This window comes from Morone saxatilis, unplaced genomic scaffold (genome assembly GCF_004916995.1).
Source record: "Morone saxatilis isolate NCDOM2014 unplaced genomic scaffold, NCSU_SB_2.0 Contig21, whole genome shotgun sequence".
Classification (NCBI taxonomy): domain Eukaryota; kingdom Metazoa; phylum Chordata; class Actinopteri; family Moronidae; genus Morone; species Morone saxatilis.
In genome coordinates, this window is record NW_023339774.1 from 12,123,445 (window position 1) to 12,146,424 (window position 22,980).

Below are 22,980 nucleotides of genomic sequence, written 5' to 3' on the forward strand. Positions count from 1 at the left end.
GTGTGTATAGTTCTAAAAAAATTGTCTTTCTATCTTCACAGACCCTCCAGTGCCCCTAAAGATGGAGTGCCTAAGGTATGAACTAACATATTCACAAAAAATCTGTATATTAACTCAAATTGAACTGAATTCCATTTGTTTATGAATATTATACCAATTTATTAAAAGTGAACATGCATTTTGTTCCCTTCTGAGATAATGTCAGAGCACAGATTGGCTTGGCATGCATAGCTGACCTGAGAGGCCACATTTTTTTAGCACCTCTTAAACCTGTATGTCACAGGCATGACTTCCATTCATACAGCATTGTGACAACACAATTGATTTAGATGGTTTTGCAGTGCTTTTGGGAATGCTGGTTTATCTTGCATGAGTTGATTGTGGATTTGCTGTATGTGCACGCTGTGTGTCTCCACCTTTATCTAGGACGAACCTCAAGAAATCATTAAGCCTGTCCCAATCACTCACCCTGCCCCAAGCACCACATACACCAAGCCATCAAGTCAGCCCAGTCCTGCATACAACAAGACAGCCCGGCCTTTTGGGGGTGGCGGCGGTGTGGTCACAGCTTCTGCCTCCCCAGATGCCCCCAAAGTAGCCACCATTCCCTCCGCATCATCCGCTTTCACGCCTGCTGCCCCTTCTCAACCACCGCAGCCTCCATTTCCACTGAAGTCGAGCCCCGCTGTCCCAGACTCCTCTCCGGCCAAGTCAGTTCCCAGACCCAGCCCTGGCCGCTCCACCTTCACCTCCACCTCTGCCTCTTCCTCCTCATCTAACTCCTCCTCTCCAGCCAGAGTGACAGCCCCTTCCTCCCAACCTAATGTCCCACAGCCCTCCGTCTATAACACCCCCATCAACCTCTATTCCAACAACAATGCTTGTGAGGTGGCTATGGGACAGAGACGAGGTCTTTTGGAGAGCCAGGGGCTGTCAGAGCACTTCAATGGGTAGGTACCATTCATCAGACCCAGTTACCATATGTTTTCTCTTACACTGTCCGTTTTTATTTTGAGGAGTAAAGCTGAAGTCATATATTTATATGAAACAACCTCACTATTTATGTTGGTGTGAGTGCAAAATATTATAGAATGATTTAATAATACACACACACACTGTGTGCTTTAGTCAGCAAGTCCAGGAGGAGTTGTGGTTCACAGAGGCCACAGATTAGTGGACTCTTTTGCTTTACGGTCAACCTGAAGGAATGGATTACAGAAAATTAAATATTTCATTCTGGTCTTTCTATATTACCATGTTGCGATTCACCCCAAAATATGTGTCTCATTAGAAAAACTAACATTGAAACAGCCCATCACCTATGTTTTCACACAGCTGCATACAGGGAAAATCCATGGCATTCTGCACATCTTGTTTAAATCTACCACAGGGCAATTGGAAAGGGACCCGAGTCTACACAACATGCTAACTGATGCTACTGCCTGACTATCTATAATTGACAGTGGGGTTTGCAACTCTGCCAAACACACAGTCTGCCCAACAGGCACTGCTGGTGTAACACTTGTTTCTAATTAGCCAGAATCCTGGCAGGTCCGTGCTTTTAGGGACCGGGGACCGAGCTAAGTTTGGCTGGACTGGGCTCCATCGGCAGAGTTTGGCTCACTGGATGGGTTGCAGTAGACTGAGCTAGGCTTAAGTGATTTGCCACTCATTCTTTACTCTGTCACCTGAAAAAAATAGGTCACAGAGATCTGTTTTTGTTGGCTTTAAGTGAGCAAGTGGCTTCACACTTAAATACATCTGGGAAATCCACCTATATCTGTACGTGTGGCGATAACGGTCTATTCAGAAATGAGTGCAAGTGTGATTATCGGACACAATGTTACTGTGTCATCTTTTCAATCTTTCTGTTGCCTGAAACCTTGGACTGCCTACTTATAGAGGTGGAGTATATTGTTGCAGCATGTGTGTGTTTGTGTCCTGGCATGCTTTGTTTGTGGTTTCTTTGGTTCTCTCTATGCACATTCTCTCAGAAGGGCCTTTCACTAAATGTGTACGCAACTATGATCTATTTCTCAAACTGATCTATCCTTCTTGGCTTCAATCCTTTTCCATTTACCCCCTTCTCTGCCCACAGGAGGAAGAAGAGACAGGCCCCAAGTTAGTTATATGAATGATAATATATCTGCTGCAGTAGTTTTCTAACCATGTGGAATGTGATTACAGCCTTCCCATCTCTCTGGTTTATGATTACCAGAGGCATGCTTGCACCTCTTTGAGCTAACCCTCACAAACCTCACATTCATGCTCATCCACTTACAGCACATGCTCATACAAACAAACTGCAAAACCCCCACTGTAAATAATCTGTCTCTGAGACACCACGAGACACCCAGCGGGGGTCAGCTCATACTGGTCAATCATTTTCCCAGTGGCATCAAGCTCTGCGTTAGCTAATACTGTATTTACACCCAGTGCAGGCAGGACTGTCACTGGGCTACTCTGCATCTGTCGAGCTCCATCTGCTACCGCTGTCAGTGTGTTTACTCAAGGCCAGATAAATCACTGCACAGTATATTCTGCTTTGTCCAAGAATAGCCTGACTTGTGCTGTCTTTGATCATCCTTCACCTCGACTCACCTGACACACACTCTCGCGCACAGAAACAAACACACAGAATCGGAAATACACACACTTGAGCTTTGGACATTAAATTGGCTCACAATTTGGACTGGCACTCAAACTGTGCATGTAAACACTTAACATAAATATTATTGTATTCTAGAGTGCCATCAAATCATTTTAGGAAGCCTTTATTTTCAATGCACATTACTCCCACCATGTGGTGAGAAATGGTCACTGTCACCTTCATCTCTCAAACACTCACTGTTGCAGTGTGTTTTAATTTCACCATTTTAGTATAGTAAATCTAATTTGCACTTTACATTTTTACTGTCATTAATCAATACCCTTTAGACATTAAGATATTTATTTTAAAGAAATACATGTAGTTTGATTATCTGGCTGACTTCTGCTCTTCTATTGTGGTATTCCTTCCCAATAGTGAACCTCAGAGAAGTCTTAAGTAAGTATAGGTCAGAACAGTTTCTTGACTTTCCAATATAAACAGTGAAGTGTCATTCTGTATAATTAGCACTTAATGTGACTTTTAATTTATGATTGTTTTCTGCCTTCGTGCATTATCCCTCAACACCTTCTCATTGCTCGCCTACAGAACACCACCTCCAGCTAGACCTAGGAGGTAATTGTGAAATCTAACAGCAGTTAGGTCACACTGTGAAACATGTATCTACAAGCTGCACCCTTGACTGAATATGGAGCACTTATTGCATAGTACAGTATATACAGCATGTGTACTGGGTTGTTAACATGAATGTTAGTTGTTTGTGAGCTTGCGTGTGTGTATTACCTGGAACATCATTATCCTCTGGTAGAGGTTCTGTAATATTTAACAATGTAATAATTGTTTTAACAGTTGTTTTTTGTTTAAAACACAGATGTTTTCCGTGTCTGTAACATCATCATTTCCTGGTTGATCTGACTATACAGGAAACCGGTTGAGGAGCCAGAGAATCACGTGTCTCCACTGAGTGATGCCAGCAAGAAGCGCCTGATTGAGGACACGGAGGACTGGCACCCACGAACCGGCACCTCCCAGTCCCGCTCCTTCCGTATCTTGGCCCAGCTCACCGGCACTGAAAATGGTGTGTACCAACGTCGGTGTGCTCACAGGGCCTTAGACAGGTTTCTGATGAACACTAGCTTATTAATGTACACAGTGTTAAAACTGGACAAATTTAATTGTAATAATTATTTGAGGATTGTAAGGTTCAGCTTGGTATTGCTGTCAGTTAATTTACGATCCATTAAACCACTTTAGGCTCAACATTTGACAGATTTATACAAAGATTACCAATTTTAGGGTAATCTTTGGCTACATACTTTCTTCAGAAGCTTTTATATGCCTTTAATTATGTCCCTGTTTTATAAGCCAATTTTTTTCAATCAAAACTGCAATGCCTCCATAGATTACAGTTTCTTTAGTCATAGTAGCTTTCATCACCCTATGATTTAATAAATTTTTTATGGTAGTGTTTTGACATTGATGGTTACATGAGCAGGCTGCGGCTTTGGGCTTCACCCCATGGGTTGCGCATATATGTGTGTGTGGATCTGTTTTCCTGATGCAAAATGACATTTACAGTAACTCAATTATTAGAATGAAGTAAGATGAGAGATTTGTCTTCCTCCGTCTCTCTTTTTGTCAAATTATATTACCAGACTGGGGTGGAATATGTGATGAGCTCTGAACATTTGATGGATATCCATTCTGTTGTGGTGTTTCTGTAGCTGTGAACAACTGGGGGGAAGATGGGTGCAGGAAGTCGCATCAAGGTTTAATTTTAGTCATGTAGTCCTTGCATGACAAGATGAACCTACTGTTGAACAAACTGGGATACCAGTGTTTTTAACATTGTGATTCTGTGTATTCTCAGTGACCTTTTTATTATACATTGCACTTCATTTTCATCTTTTTTTTCTTCACTGTTGCAGAGCAAGCTCAAGAGAACAGTGGAAAGAAGTAAGTGGTTGGTGGTTTTGATATAATCAAATCTGGTATGTGTTTGTGAGTGTTCGCCTTCTGCTTCTGTCTTTCTCTCGTCTGTGAGTACTTTTGCAGGACATACAGTCATGCATGTGTTCTAGCAATGGTGTTCTTAATGTTACAACAATTTCTTGATCTCAATTTGAGGTTTCAAATTCAGAATTGGCCCTCAAAGTACTCATGTAAGCATATCTAGGAGCCTGTAATTCACAGTTAAGCCCTGATTTCCTGATCTTATGGTCCCACAGTATCATGCTTAATTTAAGGCTTAATTTGGAGAAACCACACTGAGAGCTCTTACAGGAAGATGGTTGAATGGAGACAGCGATAGACTCAGCGCAGGCTGTGATTGCTACTGCTGTTCTCAGCCTTAAATCTGTTTAATCTGCAGTAAACACAGTCTGCCCTCCTTACCAGATCCCCAACCAATCTGTGTGTCACTCACTAGAAACTGTGGGTAATTAAATGGTATTGTTGCTTATAGCTGCCCTGCCAGAAGGAGATTCATGCTCTTCCTGTGTTGGCGAGATTTTATTCAGTGTACACTTCCTAAAAAGAAGGTAGATATTACACATCTTCCTCAGAGTATAATTCAATACACATCTGCAAGGAGAGTCTCATGTTTTATATTAATCTCCGACATTGCTATTTTTCTGTGCTATTACTATTCTTCCCTCATTTATCCATGTGCTCCCTCTTGTGTTATGTTTTGCTTTCTTCTTCAATCTTAACCTTCCAACTTTTCTCTTCTTTCTCTTTAAATCCTGTTTTATGGGGCAAAACAGAGCGAACAAGTTGGACCAAGAAGTCATAGGACACAAGTACAACAAGCTGAGAGATTGGCATCACGATGTTTCAGCACGAGTGCTAAATGTGTAATAGACACGGCTTAGTTTTGTCTTGTTTCATTTGTTTACCTTTGTTTTATTTATTTTATTTTGCCTATTATTAAAAATACTTGCCTCCTTTTGCATACCAACATAATGGCAGCCTTCATTTGGCTCTTATTAAACGTCCCAGTTCAATGTCCCAAAAGTTTTAAACAACACAAGTTGTTTTTACAAATACAGGATCACACAACCTCTGTTGTAGAAAGTGTTTTAAGGTACATATTATCTTGCTATATGCATTTATATTCTAAAATGTTAATGAAATGCATGCAAGTAAATATGGGTGTGTGCTTGAAAATGCAGCATTACATAATATTGCAGTATATTGTAAACTTTTCTGTAGCATAGTGTTTATGTCGAGCTCCATCTGCAACTGCTGTCAGTATGCCTCCACTTTCCTCTGCACACTTTCTGTAATCTTATACTTTATTTTTCTGAGCATGTATGTATCTTTTCCCTCTATTTTCTACACTAACCAAAAATGTTTGTCAGCCTTTGATGACTCTTTCTCAATAAACTGTTTTCTTTCTTTTCTGCTGTTGCTTATTTCTTAATCTTTTATTTTCAGTTTCATCTTTTCTTCTTGCCTGGAAGAAAAAAGTAAACTTGTCAATTAGAAATGTAACAGTAGGTGAAGGTCTATGATATGCAGCATAACGAGTAGAGGATTAACAATGCCTGTATTGTTCTTACTTGAGCAATGAGACAAAAATTACATTGTTCAAAGTACAATCAAATATGAGTCAGTTCTTTTATAGGCAATTGTTCTCTAAGCACTGTTCAAACATTTTAACAACAAGAACCATTTGGTGTATTTCATTCCATTGTGTTATTATTGTCATTACAAGTTACTGATGGTCACCAAAATCAATAGCCCCATACCTGGTCTTGGTACATATCATTTAAAAGCATAAACATGTAGTTGATGAGCTAAATTTAAACACAGTATGATCGCTATTCCATTAAAAAACTTCTCATCATTTTGATGTTAGACCGGCAGACAGATCAAGACACATTCACCAAGGCAATCTGTACATAACTGCTGGTAAATGTAATCACATGTGAGACATAAAACCAGTGGATGATTCCATTTCATATGCTAATCATGTTTAAACAGAAACCTAACAGGCAGGGTAAGATAAAGAAATAAAGATCAAAACCATGATAAAACACAAAACCATAAATCAGTGGTTGAGAGCACAATAGGTGCTGTTGTGAGTAACATGCAGCTTCAAGGTGACAAATTGTTAACCTGGTGGTGCAAATCCTTTGCTCAGCTATTCTATCTGGCCAATAAGAGTGCCTATGTAAAGGTTGCTGAGTGTTCATATCTTTTTACGGTTGAATGCTGATCCCCGTTACTGCCCAGCACCATATGTCCCCCATGGATTATTGCAGGGCAGGCCCAGAAAAAAATATTTAAGATTTAATCACATATTGTATAATTAGTGAAGCAGATTATATATCAAACTACTCTTAACTGTTAAAGCATTAAATCTTCTAGTTGAGGAATGTATGCACGTTCTCAGCCTTTATTGAGTTTGAACCCTTTGCTGCCCCAGGAGGTTCTCAGCTTGAAATGAAAGCTGTGAAATTTTACAAGGGGTGTGGACTAGAAGGACTAGTGCTTCTCATTTTCTACTAAAATATATTGTGGATATTTTCTACTGCCATGGGGGAATGAAACCACCACTGCCTCAAACTGTCTCCATCCTTTCTGTTCCAGCAGAATAACCACTGGTTACATGTAGAGATACTATGGTATCACCACCTGTAATTGTTTCCTTATGTGAGTAATTTGCAAACCATATTGACAGTGGGCAGCAGTGCATATCCTTATTTGAAAGTTTCCCATAATTGTTATGATTGTTTGCATGTGTCACTGAGATTCCAACCAACTGTGGCAGACGTTATTATCTGCAGGTGACCAGATCACACGGAGTTCTAGTCTGTACTGGAGGTTCAGTTCAGTTAGTTCCCACTCTTAGATTTCTCTCCTATTCATGGATTTGCTACAGTTTGCACCGAAAATTGTTTAAATCATAGGAAAATACGAGATAAACAAATGTACTACATGTATGTATAAATATGTGTGTGTGTGTGTTGTAGTGAGTTATGATTTATATGAAATATGTATATGTATTTTCTAGTGAGGCAGTTGACAAAACCACTCCCACTGTGCACACCTCGCCTGCAGCAAAAACATATTCCAAATCTGCAGCTGCACCCAGGAACGGCAACGTCATCCCTGCTTCTGCAGGGTTCAAGAGCCCGGCAGCCCAGAACAAGCCTTCCTACCAGCCTGGAGGTCCACCAGGTAGAGGAACGCATTCAGAAATCGTCCCCTGCTTCTGCTATTTGCTGCCACTTAAATGGTTCTGCCTCTGCCAGGAATATAATATTTATTTTGTGTAGTTTCTTCTTTTGGCCTACAGAGGGCAGTCTCTTTCTTTTAAATCACTGATGCTCAGCTGTAAATTGTATTCCAGGTTTAATACCTGACACTAAGCCATTTAAGATTATGAGCTCTATAAAAACCAGAGGTATTCCATTAATGAGCTCAGATTATTGGCTTTTACCAAGATCCTCTTAGTTAAATAGATTGTGAAATTGAGAAATATATATTTTATTTTGTGTGAAAGCTGCCCTTTAAATACAGCAATCCCTGCCACGAGACCTCGAGGTGGTCAGGGTAAATATTTGCTGAAAGGCATCAGTCAGGGGTCATTATTAGCAATAGTAAGACACAAGTATGCACTCATACATGAACAGATGCACTGTGGGCCCTAATGTATTCCCCTAAAGGCCCTTTAAGAAACTGCTGCTGAAAGGTGCCACAGGGTAAGAGCGGGAGAGGCCACAGTTAGTTCTCTGTTGGCTGTGTTATTTATCAGATTAACACGTACTTGAGTTCAAGTCAACAAGCACGTATCTCATAGTGGCCATGTGGAATTGGGCTGGGTGTGTGGAATGTGCTACGTGACCTATAAATGTATTTACATGAATTCAGAATTTTGGTGCCTTCAAAAGCAAGGAATTAGTCAAATATTTAGGCTGCAAAAATATCATTATAAAGATGCTCATTCAAATTTTATAAATGGGGCCTTAATCCAATAGATATAGTTCAGAGTCAGAGTGACTTCTTTTGCATTGCTTTACATCCCACTGTTTCTGAATTTAGAGAGACAGACGAGACAACACCGAGCTTTGCAGTCCTGCTGTGATTCAGTTTGGACGCCTTCTCATGCTGACTTTTTTTCTCCTTATCTCCCTTATACAGCAAGACAGCAATGACAGACTTACAAATGTCTGTTTCACTTGCTGTCCTATTTAATGTGACTCAGCCCTCGGCTGACAGGTTGTCAACATCCACCTCACTGTAGCAGCTTTCACACAGATAAAGCCACATAGTGCTATTTAAATATATTTTGATTCCTGTCTAATTATCTGCATCAGTGCCACCTTCGATTAAATATGAATCTTTTAATCTAACATAAGGTAATGGATAGTAGATGCTAAATCATGATACCATTATGCACAGCATTAGCTTGCTGCCAAAGAAGCGTGTACATTGGCATTTCTTATCCTCTTTTCTCCTCGGATGAACACACACTTTATTGACTGGTTGCTAAACCCCCAAATTCCCAGAAAAAATACCAAGGGCATCACCTCCTTAATTGTAGCTGTGGCCCTGCTCAGGAAGTGTTAGGCAATTTTAGGCATAATTATGTTTGATAATGTCACTGGAAATTGGCTAATGGTGTTTATATCAAAAGCATCTCGTCAGATTAACCATAACAGAAACATTAAGGAAAGAAGTAATAAAACCTATGAGAGAATCTTCTTTGTAAATTCATCACACTTACTCTCTAGTATCTTTCTTCCTATTAAACCCACTCCCACAGTCTTCTCACATCCCTGCTAGTGCCCAGTTCTGTTTATTCAGTTTGTTTGCTCTCCATTACTAGGAAATTTAGGGAGCACTTATCCTTTGACCTCCCAAGTCTTTGATAATGGTGCTCTCACTCAATAGTCTCTCTGTCCCCAATGCCTTTACCCTCAAGCGCTCCCTCTGAGGGCAGACAGCACTGACCTCCTGTCCTGGATGTGTCTATGCACTGTGAAAGAGAATAAGAAAAACTGTGCATCCTCTCCATGTGTTTTGAGATGAGAGGAGGGGGATTATTTTTCCAGGTGTCTCCTCTGACTCTGGGAATGTGTTTTTTCCCTCAGTGGGAAAAATTGATCCCTTGTCTAGGCTGGGTGGGGTCACTCTGTCCAACCCAGCTGTCTCATGCTTCAGGCATGGTGGTTAGAGATCATCAAATAATTTCCATTCATTGTCTGAAAACACATATCTAAACTATGCACATATGTCCTGCTCAAGTAATGCTAAGAAATAACAACTGTGGAAAGTACATTATGTCTAAAACTTTATCTACACCTCTCCCCAGCCCATTTCTTTTTCCCATTTGAATACTGATCCATTATTTTCCCCGCTGGTTTAGGGTTTCCAAAGGGTGGTGCAGCTCCTTCATTTGGCAAAGTTGCCAATCCTGCTCCCAAAGGTCCAGACCGCCCAACTCCACAGCCACATCCACAGGACCTCAACTCTCTGGTGCAGCGGGCTGAGCACATCCCAGCCGGAACGCGCACCCCGATGTGCAGCAAGTGCAACAATATCATCAGGTAAATAACATCAGAAACACTGCATTTACAGTTAGAATTTTAGAATAATAATTTAAAAAATGTCAGTGATAACAGAATTTAGTAAAAATTCTGCACAATTTTTACTGTGCAGAATTCTTGGTTATGTGTTAAAAGCCTTAGTAGGTGGACGGTTTTAATACTTTTTAATCAATTTCCTTCGTCCATTGCTTCTTCTCACCAGGGGCCCATTCCTTGTGGCCATGGGCATGTCATGGCACCCCGAGGAATTCAACTGTGCTCACTGCCACTCCTCCCTGGCAGTCCATGGATTTGTGGAGGAGAGAGGCCAGGTGTACTGTGAATGCTGCTATGAGCAGTTCTTTGCTCCCACCTGTGCCCGCTGCCACCAGAAGATTCTGGGGGTGAGTTACAGAACTGAAGGGATATTGTTCTCGGCCTTAGTCTGAAAACTCTCTCTTTACTAATACAGTGGTTGTTATTATAAACTGAATGATAATGCTTGAATTAAACCATTAAAACTATATATTATATAATATATATATATATATATAAATAGAAATAAATATAAAATAATCTTCAAAATAAACTTGTGAGTCTTTGTTTAATTTCCAAAAACTGTCCTTAAATTGTTTGATGGATCATTTGAGGACTATACAATAATATTAGCTTCAACAAGCTGTTCCTCATTTATTTCTTCTATTTTATTTTCTCTGTAGGAGGTCATGAATGCCCTGAAACAGACCTGGCATGTGTCCTGTTTCATCTGTGTTGCCTGCCAACAGCCAATCAGAGGCAACATGTTTCACATGGAGGATGGACAGCCATACTGTGAACGAGGTACAGTGAGAAGCCCACAACAATAAATTAAATGTTGTAAAGAAAACCAATGCGTGCAGACCAAATAACAATTTGTCAATGTACTGTTCACTCAGACTACTACAACCTGTTTGGGACTAACTGCCACGGCTGTGACTTTCCCATTGAGGCAGGGGATAAGTTCCTGGAGGCTCTAGGTTTCACCTGGCATGACACCTGCTTTGTGTGTGCGGTAGGTCCAGGACAGTGTCACTCTCACAACGTTTAGATCTAAAAATAAAAAAACTGTTGAGAATGTTGTGAGTAACAACACCACTCTGTATATCTTTGGCTCTTTTCACAGGTCTGCTCTGCTAATCTGCAAGGTCAGCCGTTTTTCTCCAAAAAAGACAAGGCTCTGTGCAAGAAACATGCCCACACTGTCAACATCTGACCTGCCCCCATGAATATGAATGGGATAGGGCAACGGTGTCAGTTCACAGCAATTTATGTTTCGGTCAGATGCTAAATACTTTAAGAATTAAAAGTTGTTTGATTTATCTGTTTCTGTTAGAATAACATTCGGTCAGAGGTTCCACTGTAAGCTTTAGTTTTGCTCTAATATTGTTATATTTTATGTAATATCAGTTCTATAGATCATAATATGCAGGAGTACATTTCAATACACTGTTTGCCCCCCTGCCTGTTTAACATCTGTGCAAGTGGATATTTAACACACACGTGTTTGTGCAGAGCTTTTTTATTTGTGCTGTGTGTTGAGCTCTTGATGGGGCGTTTTTTTCCCTTCACACAGAAGAGTATAGTATACTGCAATGACCTACTGAGCCCCTCAGGGGTCACATACAGTATTAGGAAAAAATATTGATGTGGAAAGATATGCTATTAGTTAAGTGAAAGGTTTAGTAATTATAATTATTTAACCTTAAGGGGAAAAAATATTTATTTGTAAGCAAGGATTGCTCAGTCAACATGCATTCTGGCAACAAAAAGACATGGGCATCTGGCCATCAGAATAAAAATAGGAAATTTTAATTATGTTATTATTTTTTATTGTTTCAAAGCGATGTGGTATGCAGCCATTCCCAGTAATTGAAACCACAGAAAAGTAATGTGTACAGCAGTGTTTAAATAAGTTTCATTGTTAATACATAAAAACTATATACGAGGATTACGTTCAGTCTGGTCATTACTGAGATAACTACATATAGATCAAGTGGTTATGTTGTGTTTGTGTATATTTTGTAATATCTATAGTTCAGGTGCAAAATGGCTCATTGTTATGTTTCCAGTGAATACCTACATGAAACTGTGCTTCATTCATCACAAAACAATGTTAATATATAGCTATATTTCGGTTTCCATTTGTCTTGCATAAATTGTTTTAATAGAAAAAACCCCACAAAACTCTATCTACTTGTGCAATGGATTTCTCACTGAATATGCACCTCTCTCCTTACTTTCATTTCAAATAAAAGGGTTCAACAGTGAACACCATAATCAACGCTCTTGAGTATGTCATACAGCCTTTTCACATTATCTTATACTGTTCTTTGTGGCTAACATTGGACACTGAAAACATTAAATTCTTCATCCTGCAAATGCCTTGCTTATGTTTTATGCATGTCTACTTTTTATGTGTTTGTCAATGCATAGAAAGCATAGCAGCAAAGCACTAATGCATTGTGTGTTATAAATCTGTAGTTGTGACAATAATTATTCAGAGAAGTTTAACAGACAGGCAGACAGGCACCAGCATGAGCTGCCATCTACACTTGTACCTGTAGTGAGAGACAGAAGTACACATCACCATAGGGACAGGAGGAACAATACCCACCGGGCACACACACAGACACACACACAATTGGTGCATTCTTTCTTATATGATAACAATACTGGTTATAAACAGTCATTATTTAATTTGAGTGGCAGACAGCCGGAGACAGACACTCTTATGTTGAGTGTTTAGTTATGATGCAGTGTTATTGGAGTAATACAGAGTACCGTTGATGTGCACTTCTTCAAGACGTCGGAGGTGGGAGCTGTGCGCAGGACGACGCCAGATTTAACCAGCCTCAAATAACGCGTGGTACACTTGGAAAACTCCGCCACAACACCGAGGCACACAACCGAATAAAAGAGAGCCTAGAAGAGTTCATATCAAGACAAAGTGGGATCTTGTGGAGCTGCTCGTACAGCGGGGGAGAGACGGTAAGGATACTTTGTGCGCAGTAGTCTGGTCTGCGTCGGAGCGCAGTTTGAGCTGCAGCGATAGTCTTTCTGATTGTCAAGATTTCCTCACTGAAACCAGAAGGCTCTCTTGATGTGTTTACCGTGCTGCTGTTCATTGAAATTCAAACAAGGGGCTTGTTTTGCTGCCTGCGCTGAGTTTGATGCTGGTAGCGGCTGCTGGCGATCAGCGGGAGTCCCGGCAGTGTTATTGGTGGAGTCTGTGGTGGTGGTGGTGGTGATGATGATGCTTATCAGTGCCATGATCCGTGGTTTCTAAAGTGCGTTAGGATGAAATGCGGTTGAGCTGATAGATAAATAATTCACATTTACTACGAGTGGATGAATTAAAGTGATGAAGGTCTGTCCAGGTAAAATCTGAATATGTTGCTGAGTTCTGTCTTGTCTTGTTATGACTGTATAACATAGTCATAATGCAGTAGTGGAGGAGGTAAAAATACTATATTACAAGTAAAATTCATGCATAAAAGTATGTAAGTATAATAAAATGTACTCCATGCAGAGAATTGTCCCTGTGACTGTTATATACTATTATATATTATATCATTAGATTATTATTACTGATGAAAAAAAAAGTACAGCCCTTGAGTAAATGTTCGTTCCACCACTAAACATTTATAATATGGTTGATGAAACAATCTCACCTGGAGCTTTCTTCATCATCATCATTATCATCATCATCTTCATCAGTTTCAATTTGTCCACTCTTCATGGAATTTCTCAAATTAAAGGACTTCTCGTCCATGTCTACTTAAAAGTCAAGTTGTCAATTCCATGACTAAGATGACTCCATACGTTCGAAAGCTACTAAATGGACCTTGAAGTGAATAATCACATGTACCATTTTCACACCCAATGTGTGTGTTAACGTCTGACAGCGAACTAAAGACTCCATTGCCTGTCGATGTATAGTGGCATGGTGTCAATGGCAATATTTGACTGTTGAACGCATGAAACAAAACATCTCTGCTCTGCAGTTGATCACTGAGCACCAATCAGCATCTCAGAGCCCGGAGGGAGCCATGCACAACCTGCTGCATCCTATGCAGGTCTGTGGTCATGTCTTTGAATGCGCCAACAACCCTCAAATTCTCTACAGGACAGAGAAGCTATTTGAATTAGAGCTGAGTACGTGTTTTTGTGTAATATCAAANNACCACCCAACTACCACCCAGTCGTTGCCCTGGCTCTGCCCCTGGCAAGAGTAATGCCTGCCATTAAACTCGATCGGGATGGCATGTCAGGTGAGGGTGCATGGCGAGGCAGTGCTTTGTGGTCTACCACAGACTCAGGCTTTAAGTGTTTCAACTTGTTGGACTCCCTGGCACTGATGGCTAACAGAGAGTATGTGTGTGAGTGTGAAACACACAAACGTACGCCTTGTTAGCCCCAGTTTTAGTACAGCATGAAGGCAGGCCTTTCTGTTAAAAATACCTGTGTGATGGTGTCCTCACAGAGCTCTGTATGTAGTGTAATACTGGCACACAATCTAGAAAAAATAAAAATCTGCACAGCACTTAAAGTGTCAACCTATTTCTGTGTGCGGGCTTGTGGACCTGTTAATGGAATTCTGACCATGGCTGATTGAAATGGCCACAAATGGAAAAGTGAAGGATAATGAGACATCACACATTTGGAAATATGGCTGCAGGAAAATGATTAAACTCTCACTGCCTAACTGAGAAAAACATGGAAAAATGAAAACTTAATGAAAAATATAAATAAAATAGAGCTATATTTGTATATATTATTAATTTAATTATAGGATTTCGAAGTACATACCCTTCTGTGTAAACAAAAAATCAGAAGAAACAAGGTATTTCGCAATAGTTAGTTATAGTATAGTTAATAGTTTTTGATTGTTTAAGTTAATATAGTGACTTCATTTGTTTTACCTGAAGCAGCTTTAAGTATGTTGAAATAAAGACATCTTTTCCAGGAGAATACCAGCTCCTCTTAGAAACTGTTGCCCATGTGAGTATACCTGCAGCCTCAAACATGAACTAGCACCTGCACACACACACACACACACACACACACACACACACACACTCAGTCATTCACTCTCTGATGCAAATAAACCCACAAACAAACACTCATGATCTAGGTAGATACTGGCCTCAGTCTGGGTTTGTCCACAGGGCTAAACTTAGCAAGCTGCGACCCCTCACCCCAGTTTCCTCCCTTATAATTACAGGAAATGAGTCCAGCCAATCAGGGCACAGATACGTGGTGCATATTAACAAGCTCAATAGGAGCAGTATTTGAGGACTAGACAGGTAATGGACCAAGTATGTGGGAGATGGGGAGGGGGTTGCCAGAAAGATGTCAGATATGGAGGAGTGCTCAGGTTTGTGGAGGCTGCAGGAGATTTCTGTTCGAAAGCGGAAGAAAAGTAACACTAAATCTTTGAGTTTATCAGCTCACACTCCAGCTTTAAGCAGTCTGTCATGTAATACGAGCACAGTGACTGTAAGATGGAGCAAATGGTGGAGCTACACTATATCAAGAGACAAACTGTCAGAGATTCAGTCCCAGACAGACTTTATTCAATGTCTTTTCCAGCTGCCAGCACATTATATTTTTTCATTATTTCCTTTATTTTTCCACACACTCACACACACACACACACACACTGATAAAAGAGCACCTCATATCAAGCCTTTCCACAGGTATGGCTTTTCCATCTGTCGTTCGTTCACTGATTTCTGCCACTGGCCGCATACACTAACCCTCTGTACTGCATCTCCCATGCACACCCATACATACCAAAGGAAAGAGACAGTCACACGGCCCTATTTTCTGTTACTTGTAACAACAACACTGTCAACACAGATGTTGCCTGTGATGCAGGCCTGTGCTTGCATTCGTTCCAGACAGCCTCTCTCTGGAGGATAAATAGATAGATAGACGATCACTTTGTGGCTCATACCCCAAAAGTTCTTGAATTCAGTTTGAATTTCAATGTTGTGATGATCACTGGGAGTATTACACTGTACCTCCTCTGGGTCCCATTAGTTAGGAAGTACGGGTGTGACGCAGCTGATCTTGTTCCACTTAAGAATAATCTTCTTCTTACCTATAGGCTCTTTGACAATTAATACAGCGATCAGGGGAAGTACAGATGCCCCCCTCACTCTTTCATCTGCAGTCGCTGATGAGAGACAAACGCAGGCAACAGGAATTACTTAAAGCTGCAAGCTGCTCTGCTCTTTGCCTGGAAGGTCAGCAACCATGTGAGAGAAAGCCGACTTCCTGTTATTAGAGAGAGGGGCAGAAGAAAAAAAAGGGAGAAAGAGGTACAGGATGAGTGGGGGATGATTGAAGATCGAAGAACAGAAGAGGATAAGGGGTACTTTGCATGATTGGGTGAATGTCAAAGTGGGGAAATGACCTGAGCTTGAAATTTAGTCTCAGTCCTTTCAGTTCTGGATGGTAGACATATGAGCCCCTTCTAATAACTCTATTGTTTTTCTTCCAGAGAAAGACAAGTGCTGGAGCTCAGGCTGGGTAAAGTGACAGGATGCTTTCTGATGTCCTATGTTTGGATGGTGAGTCGAGCTGTCAGATTCTCTATATCTGTTCGACCGAAAATCTGTTGTTTTTCAACTTTATACCAATTCTTATAAATTTAATGACATAGTAAATGTTGCAACTTCTTTACTGTAAAACTGAGACATATTGATAAATGTTCAGTGTAAACTCTCAAATGTAATTTTCGAGTGGTTTCACTTGATGCTCCAAACCAATAATATTGTGAAGAAAGTGAAATCCAAAGCTGAAAGCTGTATTGATCAAGATAGACTGAGTGTTGATTCTCCTGCAGTAGAGGTAGTATTTGGCAGGGCTGATCCTGTGTGTGTGTGTTTGTTTGTGTGTTTTGAGATTGTAATGCCGTCTCGGCAGCAATTTGCCTCCAAAGTGGCAACCTAATTGACTTTCTGCTGAGCATGTGGATGGCTATGTAAAATAAACCACACCGACTATAATAGAATCCTGTTTTCTCCACTAAAGTATCAGGCTAGACGCAGGCTCCGACTGGAGTGCCGGAAATGAATGAGATCAACATATGATAGAGTGTAGTAAATTTTAGAAACTCTTAGAAGCTTTAATTTCAACTGAGTAATTTACCATAGCCATAGCAGCATGTATCATGTGTATGAAAGATTAATTATTTTTATCTGTCCAGCAAATGATTTTAATTTATCACAATTTTGACTGATTTGTGTAACAGACTTGGACAATTTTTTTGGTAGGAATATAATGTCTGCTTTTTACGGTTGTCAGATAAAAATATAAACACATTTTGAAATATTAGCACATGCATTAAGTGGATTGCAGTACAAAGAATCATTGTTCGTCTCCGACAAGTTCACAGACACATGTATATTTTTGCCCCTTGATTTCAGCAGCGAGCAGGCGTGCTGCATCGTTTAATTAGCATTCCTTTTACATTAAGCAATGAACTTGCCACTACAGGACCTATCATAAACAGCAAAATATGCTGACACAGCTCCAACATAGAGGCTTGGTGTACAGTCGGGAGCCGAACCCATGCAGGGCTGTGAAATAGAGAGTTACTGTACCTAGAGAGGACAATAGTAGCCTGTATATGTTGGAGATGCTTTGCTCGGACTCCTTCTGTGACAGCGACCTGCTGGCAGGAAAGTAAAGAGGGCTGAAGCCAAGCATCGGTTTGAGTTGGAGAGTAACTCACACCCGTAAAGAATGTCAAGAATCCGTGTGTTAAAGTTCACACTGTATCACCATCTGCGACTGGATCCCGGCAAATAAAAGACAGCTGTGTGTGAGTCAGTGTATGTGCGTGCATGCGTGTGAGCATGTGTGTCTTTTGGTGTGAAAAAGTTAAGATAGAGAGAAAACGGCCATTGATTTAATTTTTATGCATAGAGTATGTTTATAGAAGTATGTTCATATTGCTAATAATACAGTGTACACAGTCTCTCAGTTTCACACACACACACACACACACACACACACACAAGCGCCTGACAAGCAGGTAGCAGGCAGAATGTCAGCTCATAATTAGGCTCTAACTTGGTGGTTTATGAAGAAAAGGCAGGTCAGCGCGACCACCCAGAATCAAAGTTTAAGTCACCTGTTTCAGCTGAAAGGGAAAGTCCGAGATTCAACACTCTCTGCTGTGTTGGTTCAGCACCATACCCAGCTGTGACTCAGTGTGTTATTCTGCTGATATAATCTTGGCTCACTGGTTACTGGAGTACGTTTCATGACACTCGCTTTCTATTCTGAGATTTTAAAGTTCTTATATCTGTATGAAGGAGGGGTACTGTGTTTCACCACACTCACAACATATCAACATGATCTCCTTTGACAGTTTGATCTTTCAACAGACTAATCTGAGTGAAGCTTTGTTCTGAATTCTTGCACGTCTGTTACTACTGTAGACCTTATTTTGCACCGTATCTGATTCTGCAAGTGAACCTCACGCTTGTCCGCTAAATAGCAAGTGACAGCGAGTGCTACTCAGACTGCGAGAGGAGATGGAGAAACAGATGAAATCAATTTCTGTCTTGTTCATGTTTTTTCCCTGTTGCCCGGCCCTGTGTTTCTGATGACAGATTGTGAAATGGGTTTCATATGTGGCTTTTTTTCTCCCTCCCCATAGATTGGGGAGAGGGCAGAGGGCATTTGGAGTCATACCTGTGAGGCCGTCTGCGGGGAAATGTGCTGACATCAGAGCTTTGCATTTTAAAGAGGAGGGTGAGGAGGATGCTGCAGTGACGCTACAGAAGAAGCTGGGTTTTCAAAGATCATATCGGGTAAGTACGCCCTCTGAGTGACATCTCTTATCAACACTAATCTGTAAATTAAAGACTAAATTAAATTAAATTAAAGTCACATCCTGGAACAAGCAGGGGCAGAATGGAGTGTGTGGAGTATTAAAAACTGTGTTACACTAGACCTGATGACAAAAAATAACAACAACAGCTTAAGTAAGATATTGTGTATACTTTGCTTTTGAGAAATCAGATGTCTAAGTGAGTGTATTTTCAGCTTCTATTGTAAGGTTTGGCTCCCAATGGCACACTGCTTTATCTGGAAACAAGCTCTCTCACACACACAATACTACATCACATTGCAATCCCTGTCAGGTTTTGGCACTGGTTGCAGGATTAGGGAGACAGCCAAAACAGGTGACAGGTGACAAACTCATGTCAACACTTCATGAAAAGGACTTTAACATGGGATCAACTAAATCACTATTGCAAACAAAAGGTGAGTCATGTTACTGTAGGCTGCAGTAGTTGTCAACCCCTATTTGCTTGTCTGTCATATCCCTGGTGGGTAATTTCAACTTGTGACAGCTGCTGTTCTTCGTTTAAGCAGTTTGTGTTTTGGCATGACTTGTGATTTTCCAGACTTTCCCCAGTGACATTTTGAATGTATTTATTTTTTGTATATTTTTGACCAGCTCTCCTGCAGTTTGGGCAGAGATAATTTGTCCTCTTTGGAGCTCTATTAGTTGTCTCGTGTTACTTTGAAAATATCAAGAGCAAATATGGTTAAACCTCTTTTATAGCTATAAATACTGCTACAGTAACTGGCATTCAGCCTTTAATTAAGCACTTTGTTTGTGGTACAGAGGCCTGATGTGAAAGAAAAGTTACAGACTTCCTTGAATAAATTAGTTAATGTTGTGTTCTGGCCTCAATTGACCATGTGAGAAAACAACACTTTTAACAGCTTGATTGGCTGCGTTTGGAGGCTCGGTCAGGATTGTAGCACTAAATTATTTCATATATGACCTTGCATGCATTTGCTTTATCATTATAGTAAAAACATTACTGACTTCATCACACTGATTTCAGCCACAGCACCCAGCCCTGTTGGTAACTCAAAGCAAATAGGTGCAGGTTACAGGTCAAGCGGCTGCCTTTAAAGACTTGATGCAGACATGTGGAGCATTTTTCTGCTTTTCAAATCAACTTTAAGGGGGGAAAAACGAGTTAGCCTCACCAATCACTCATTTGTCCTTCATCTTTAGTTACGGTTGTATCCAGTCTGAAAAGAGATTGGCCTCTCTTCTTGTCTGTCCAAGTCTGGCCCCTTTGGTGGCTCTGAGAGCTTTACGTCGAGGAGGAGGCTGGATCCGATTACAATAAAAAGAAAGAGAGAGAGTAGCAGCTAACTAACCTGCTACAGCCTGGATTGTTATTGCAGGTGTTCAGGAGCACACACAGCTGTTAATTACCACTACATAGCTCTTCGCGTGGAGCTGCAGTCACACATGAGTGACCATGTACAAGTGCATGTTGGCATGCCAGAAAACACAGATTAGGATTTAAGGATCAGATAGTTCCAGGGTATGAAATGCTTTCTTGGGTTATAGAATCCTCTGGTTGAATCTCGTATTTGCTTTGGCCTTTTTGCTACATGTATGTTTGAGGAAGGTTTAGTCTTAGTGTCATTTCCGCAGCCAAACGCAGTTAACCACGTCTGTCCACAGAGCATTGAAAATGCATAATCTGGTAAATAAGCTTCAGCTGTGCTGTTTGAATGATAGCGTGTGCACACATGAGAGTTAGACCAGTCGATGAAAATCCTGTTAAATTAATGAATTGTCTTGTGTATCATTTGTAGCTGCAAATGGTGGTCAGCTGTGTACAATTTGGCAGCCAAGTTGATTCTCAGCTCCTGCCAAGAAGTTCTAAATCCTAATACAATAATTACAGCTTATTTACTCATTTTATTTATACTAATTAATTATACTCTATTTAACTCACTTTATTTATTAGGCTTTTTTCCCAACAATATTTACAATGTGTTCATTAATGCAGCTGCTTGTTTAAAACCCAAATTAGATTGCAGGTAGATGGACAGGTTGAATTCTGTCCATCATTTAATCAGCATTAGACTAGCATCAGACTATGAGAGACAAAGACTGGAGAGTCGACCTGTCTGACTGAGAGCTGCTCCAGCTCCTTCCCCTGCTTGTCAACACATCTCAATCACATCATCATGAAACAGCATGAGGGAGGGTAATAACTACTTGCTGTCATTCATTTCAAATAGAGGAAAAAAAGGCTAAATGAGTATCTGTTAAATCGAGTGTCTAGACTGTAAGTAATGTAAGTGAGAAACTATGGTTTGTTTTTTAACAGACCTTTATCACAAGCACATCTCTGTTTTAAAGTTTGTGCTCACTCCCTAAAATTTACAAGGTGTGTGTGTGTGTGTGTGTGTGTGTGTGTTCATGATAATGCTCACATTTGTGTTAGTGAACAGCTGCTCCTCCTTGCCTCCACCTGTGTAATGTGGCTATGAACAACACAACAGTAGCTCTCTTGTACTTTTCATGAAGATCGAGTTTAATTAATGAATGAGGGTTTGAGCACACGGCTCTCCCTAGCAAGAAATAGGAAGATAAGCAACTTGTGTCTCAAGTGCCAACATCTTGTGGCTTTATTGGTTTCCTGATTCAAGTTTAAGCTTAAAATGCTTGATTTAAACCCACACTCAGTTTTTTTTCTACAATTAAGAACTGTTTTCTCTTTCTGGACATAAAGTGGTCAAGATGGTGGGTGTTCCCCACCTTTTAAAACCTGTGTTTATTTTACTTTTTGAAAGTGCTGCAAATTAAGCAGTAAGTAACCTTGGGTGGACTGTTCCATGGAGAGGGAAGGGGAGAAGAAGGGAGCTGAGAGAAAAACCTCAAATGTGAAAATTGCTGGAACTCCGAGGGTTTTCAAAACAAAACTCAAGATTTCATTACACATACCTGGACAACTGAGGGCATGGAAAAACCCCTCCTTGTGTGTGCAAATGTGCAAACAGACACACTCACACACACACACACATACAGTACATGCACTCAACAGCTGGATTGGTCAGAGAAATAATAAGAATAATGTTAACTAAATAGAGCAGGGACGACTCCCAGTCAACAGAGCCAACACGTGTCAGCTTCAGAAATATGCAGAACCCCGGTCATCAATCACAGACAGGAGGCCCTCAGTCTCGCTGACAGGCTCGGATAGAGAAGAGGCAGAGTTTTTTGGCCACTCTTTGTGTGTGGACGGGCTGGTGGCGGCTGTGTTCCCAGACCTGCCTACAGCTTCTTGAATCAGGTTTGGCTGGGACTCATCCAAGGTGTTCAAGACTGACTGACGACGAGGCACGATCACATCAAACCAACATCAACAACAGAGTAAAGCTAATGGTCCATACTTGTCAACAAGGCCTGTTGGCAGCGTTTATATGTCCTCTTCAGTGTTGTTTTATTAGGTTTTAGTGTCGGTGTAAGCTGCGGATCAGGAATGTGGGAATATTCTCATAGTGGCTTGACAGTCTACTGGTAACAGTATAACTACAGGCACTAAATTGGCCTAAACCAAGCAAAACAGTGTAAAGGGAGACAGACAGTCCTGAGGGGCCAAGCTGGAGTTTAGTCCCTAAAATTGAACCTTCACCAGGGTTCAGAAGGACAAGGAGGGATGTAGGGATGTAGGGATAGATGGTGGGGGGTTGGGGGATCCCCCGGCAAAGACAAAACCCTGAGGGTTTCTACTCTGAGATCTAACTTTGTCTGTGTAAACATGTCTGGAATGACACACACAATGTGTGTGTGTGCGTGTGCGTCAAGTGTACTACAGCCTACTAAGTGTATGTATCTGGGAAAGGGAGGAGGAAGGAACCATAGACAAGAATGTTTTGAGGAGAACTCAGAGGGTTATGAGACTTTTTTTGTGAAAAACTGAATATTTTCAGCCTCCTTTGATACTT

At 40.7% G+C, this 22,980-nt stretch overlaps 2 protein-coding genes across 3 annotated transcripts in view; both read left to right on the forward strand.

The window, feature by feature from the left end:
• Positions 1–12,567, forward strand: part of pdlim5b (PDZ and LIM domain 5b) — a 34,476-nt gene extending 21,909 nt beyond the window's left edge. Inside the window, exons 4-13 of one of the 2 annotated variants that reach the window (XM_035667947.1) lie at positions 42–75; positions 427–950; positions 3,532–3,686; positions 4,537–4,564; positions 7,629–7,795; positions 9,987–10,167; positions 10,370–10,550; positions 10,866–10,986; positions 11,082–11,197; positions 11,309–12,567. In XM_035667947.1, coding sequence (XP_035523840.1) covers positions 42–75; positions 427–950; positions 3,532–3,686; positions 4,537–4,564; positions 7,629–7,795; positions 9,987–10,167; positions 10,370–10,550; positions 10,866–10,986; positions 11,082–11,197; positions 11,309–11,398 — 1,597 coding nt within the window. In that variant the 3' untranslated portion in view covers positions 11,399–12,567. Of the gene's footprint in view, positions 1–41; positions 76–426; positions 951–2,098; positions 2,122–3,531; positions 3,687–4,536; positions 4,565–7,628; positions 7,796–9,986; positions 10,168–10,369; positions 10,551–10,865; positions 10,987–11,081; positions 11,198–11,308 lie in introns of both variants that reach the window. The other variant, XM_035667948.1, reaches the window with a different exon arrangement.
• Positions 12,568–13,005: 438 nt separating this feature from the next.
• The window catches only part of bmpr1bb (bone morphogenetic protein receptor, type IBb), a 50,266-nt gene continuing 40,291 nt past the window's right edge, over positions 13,006–22,980 (forward strand). Inside the window, exons 1-3 of the mRNA XM_035668019.1 lie at positions 13,006–13,173; positions 16,694–16,763; positions 18,863–19,016. The gene's annotated coding sequence lies outside the window, so the exon portion shown is untranslated. The remainder of the gene's footprint in view (positions 13,174–16,693; positions 16,764–18,862; positions 19,017–22,980) is intronic.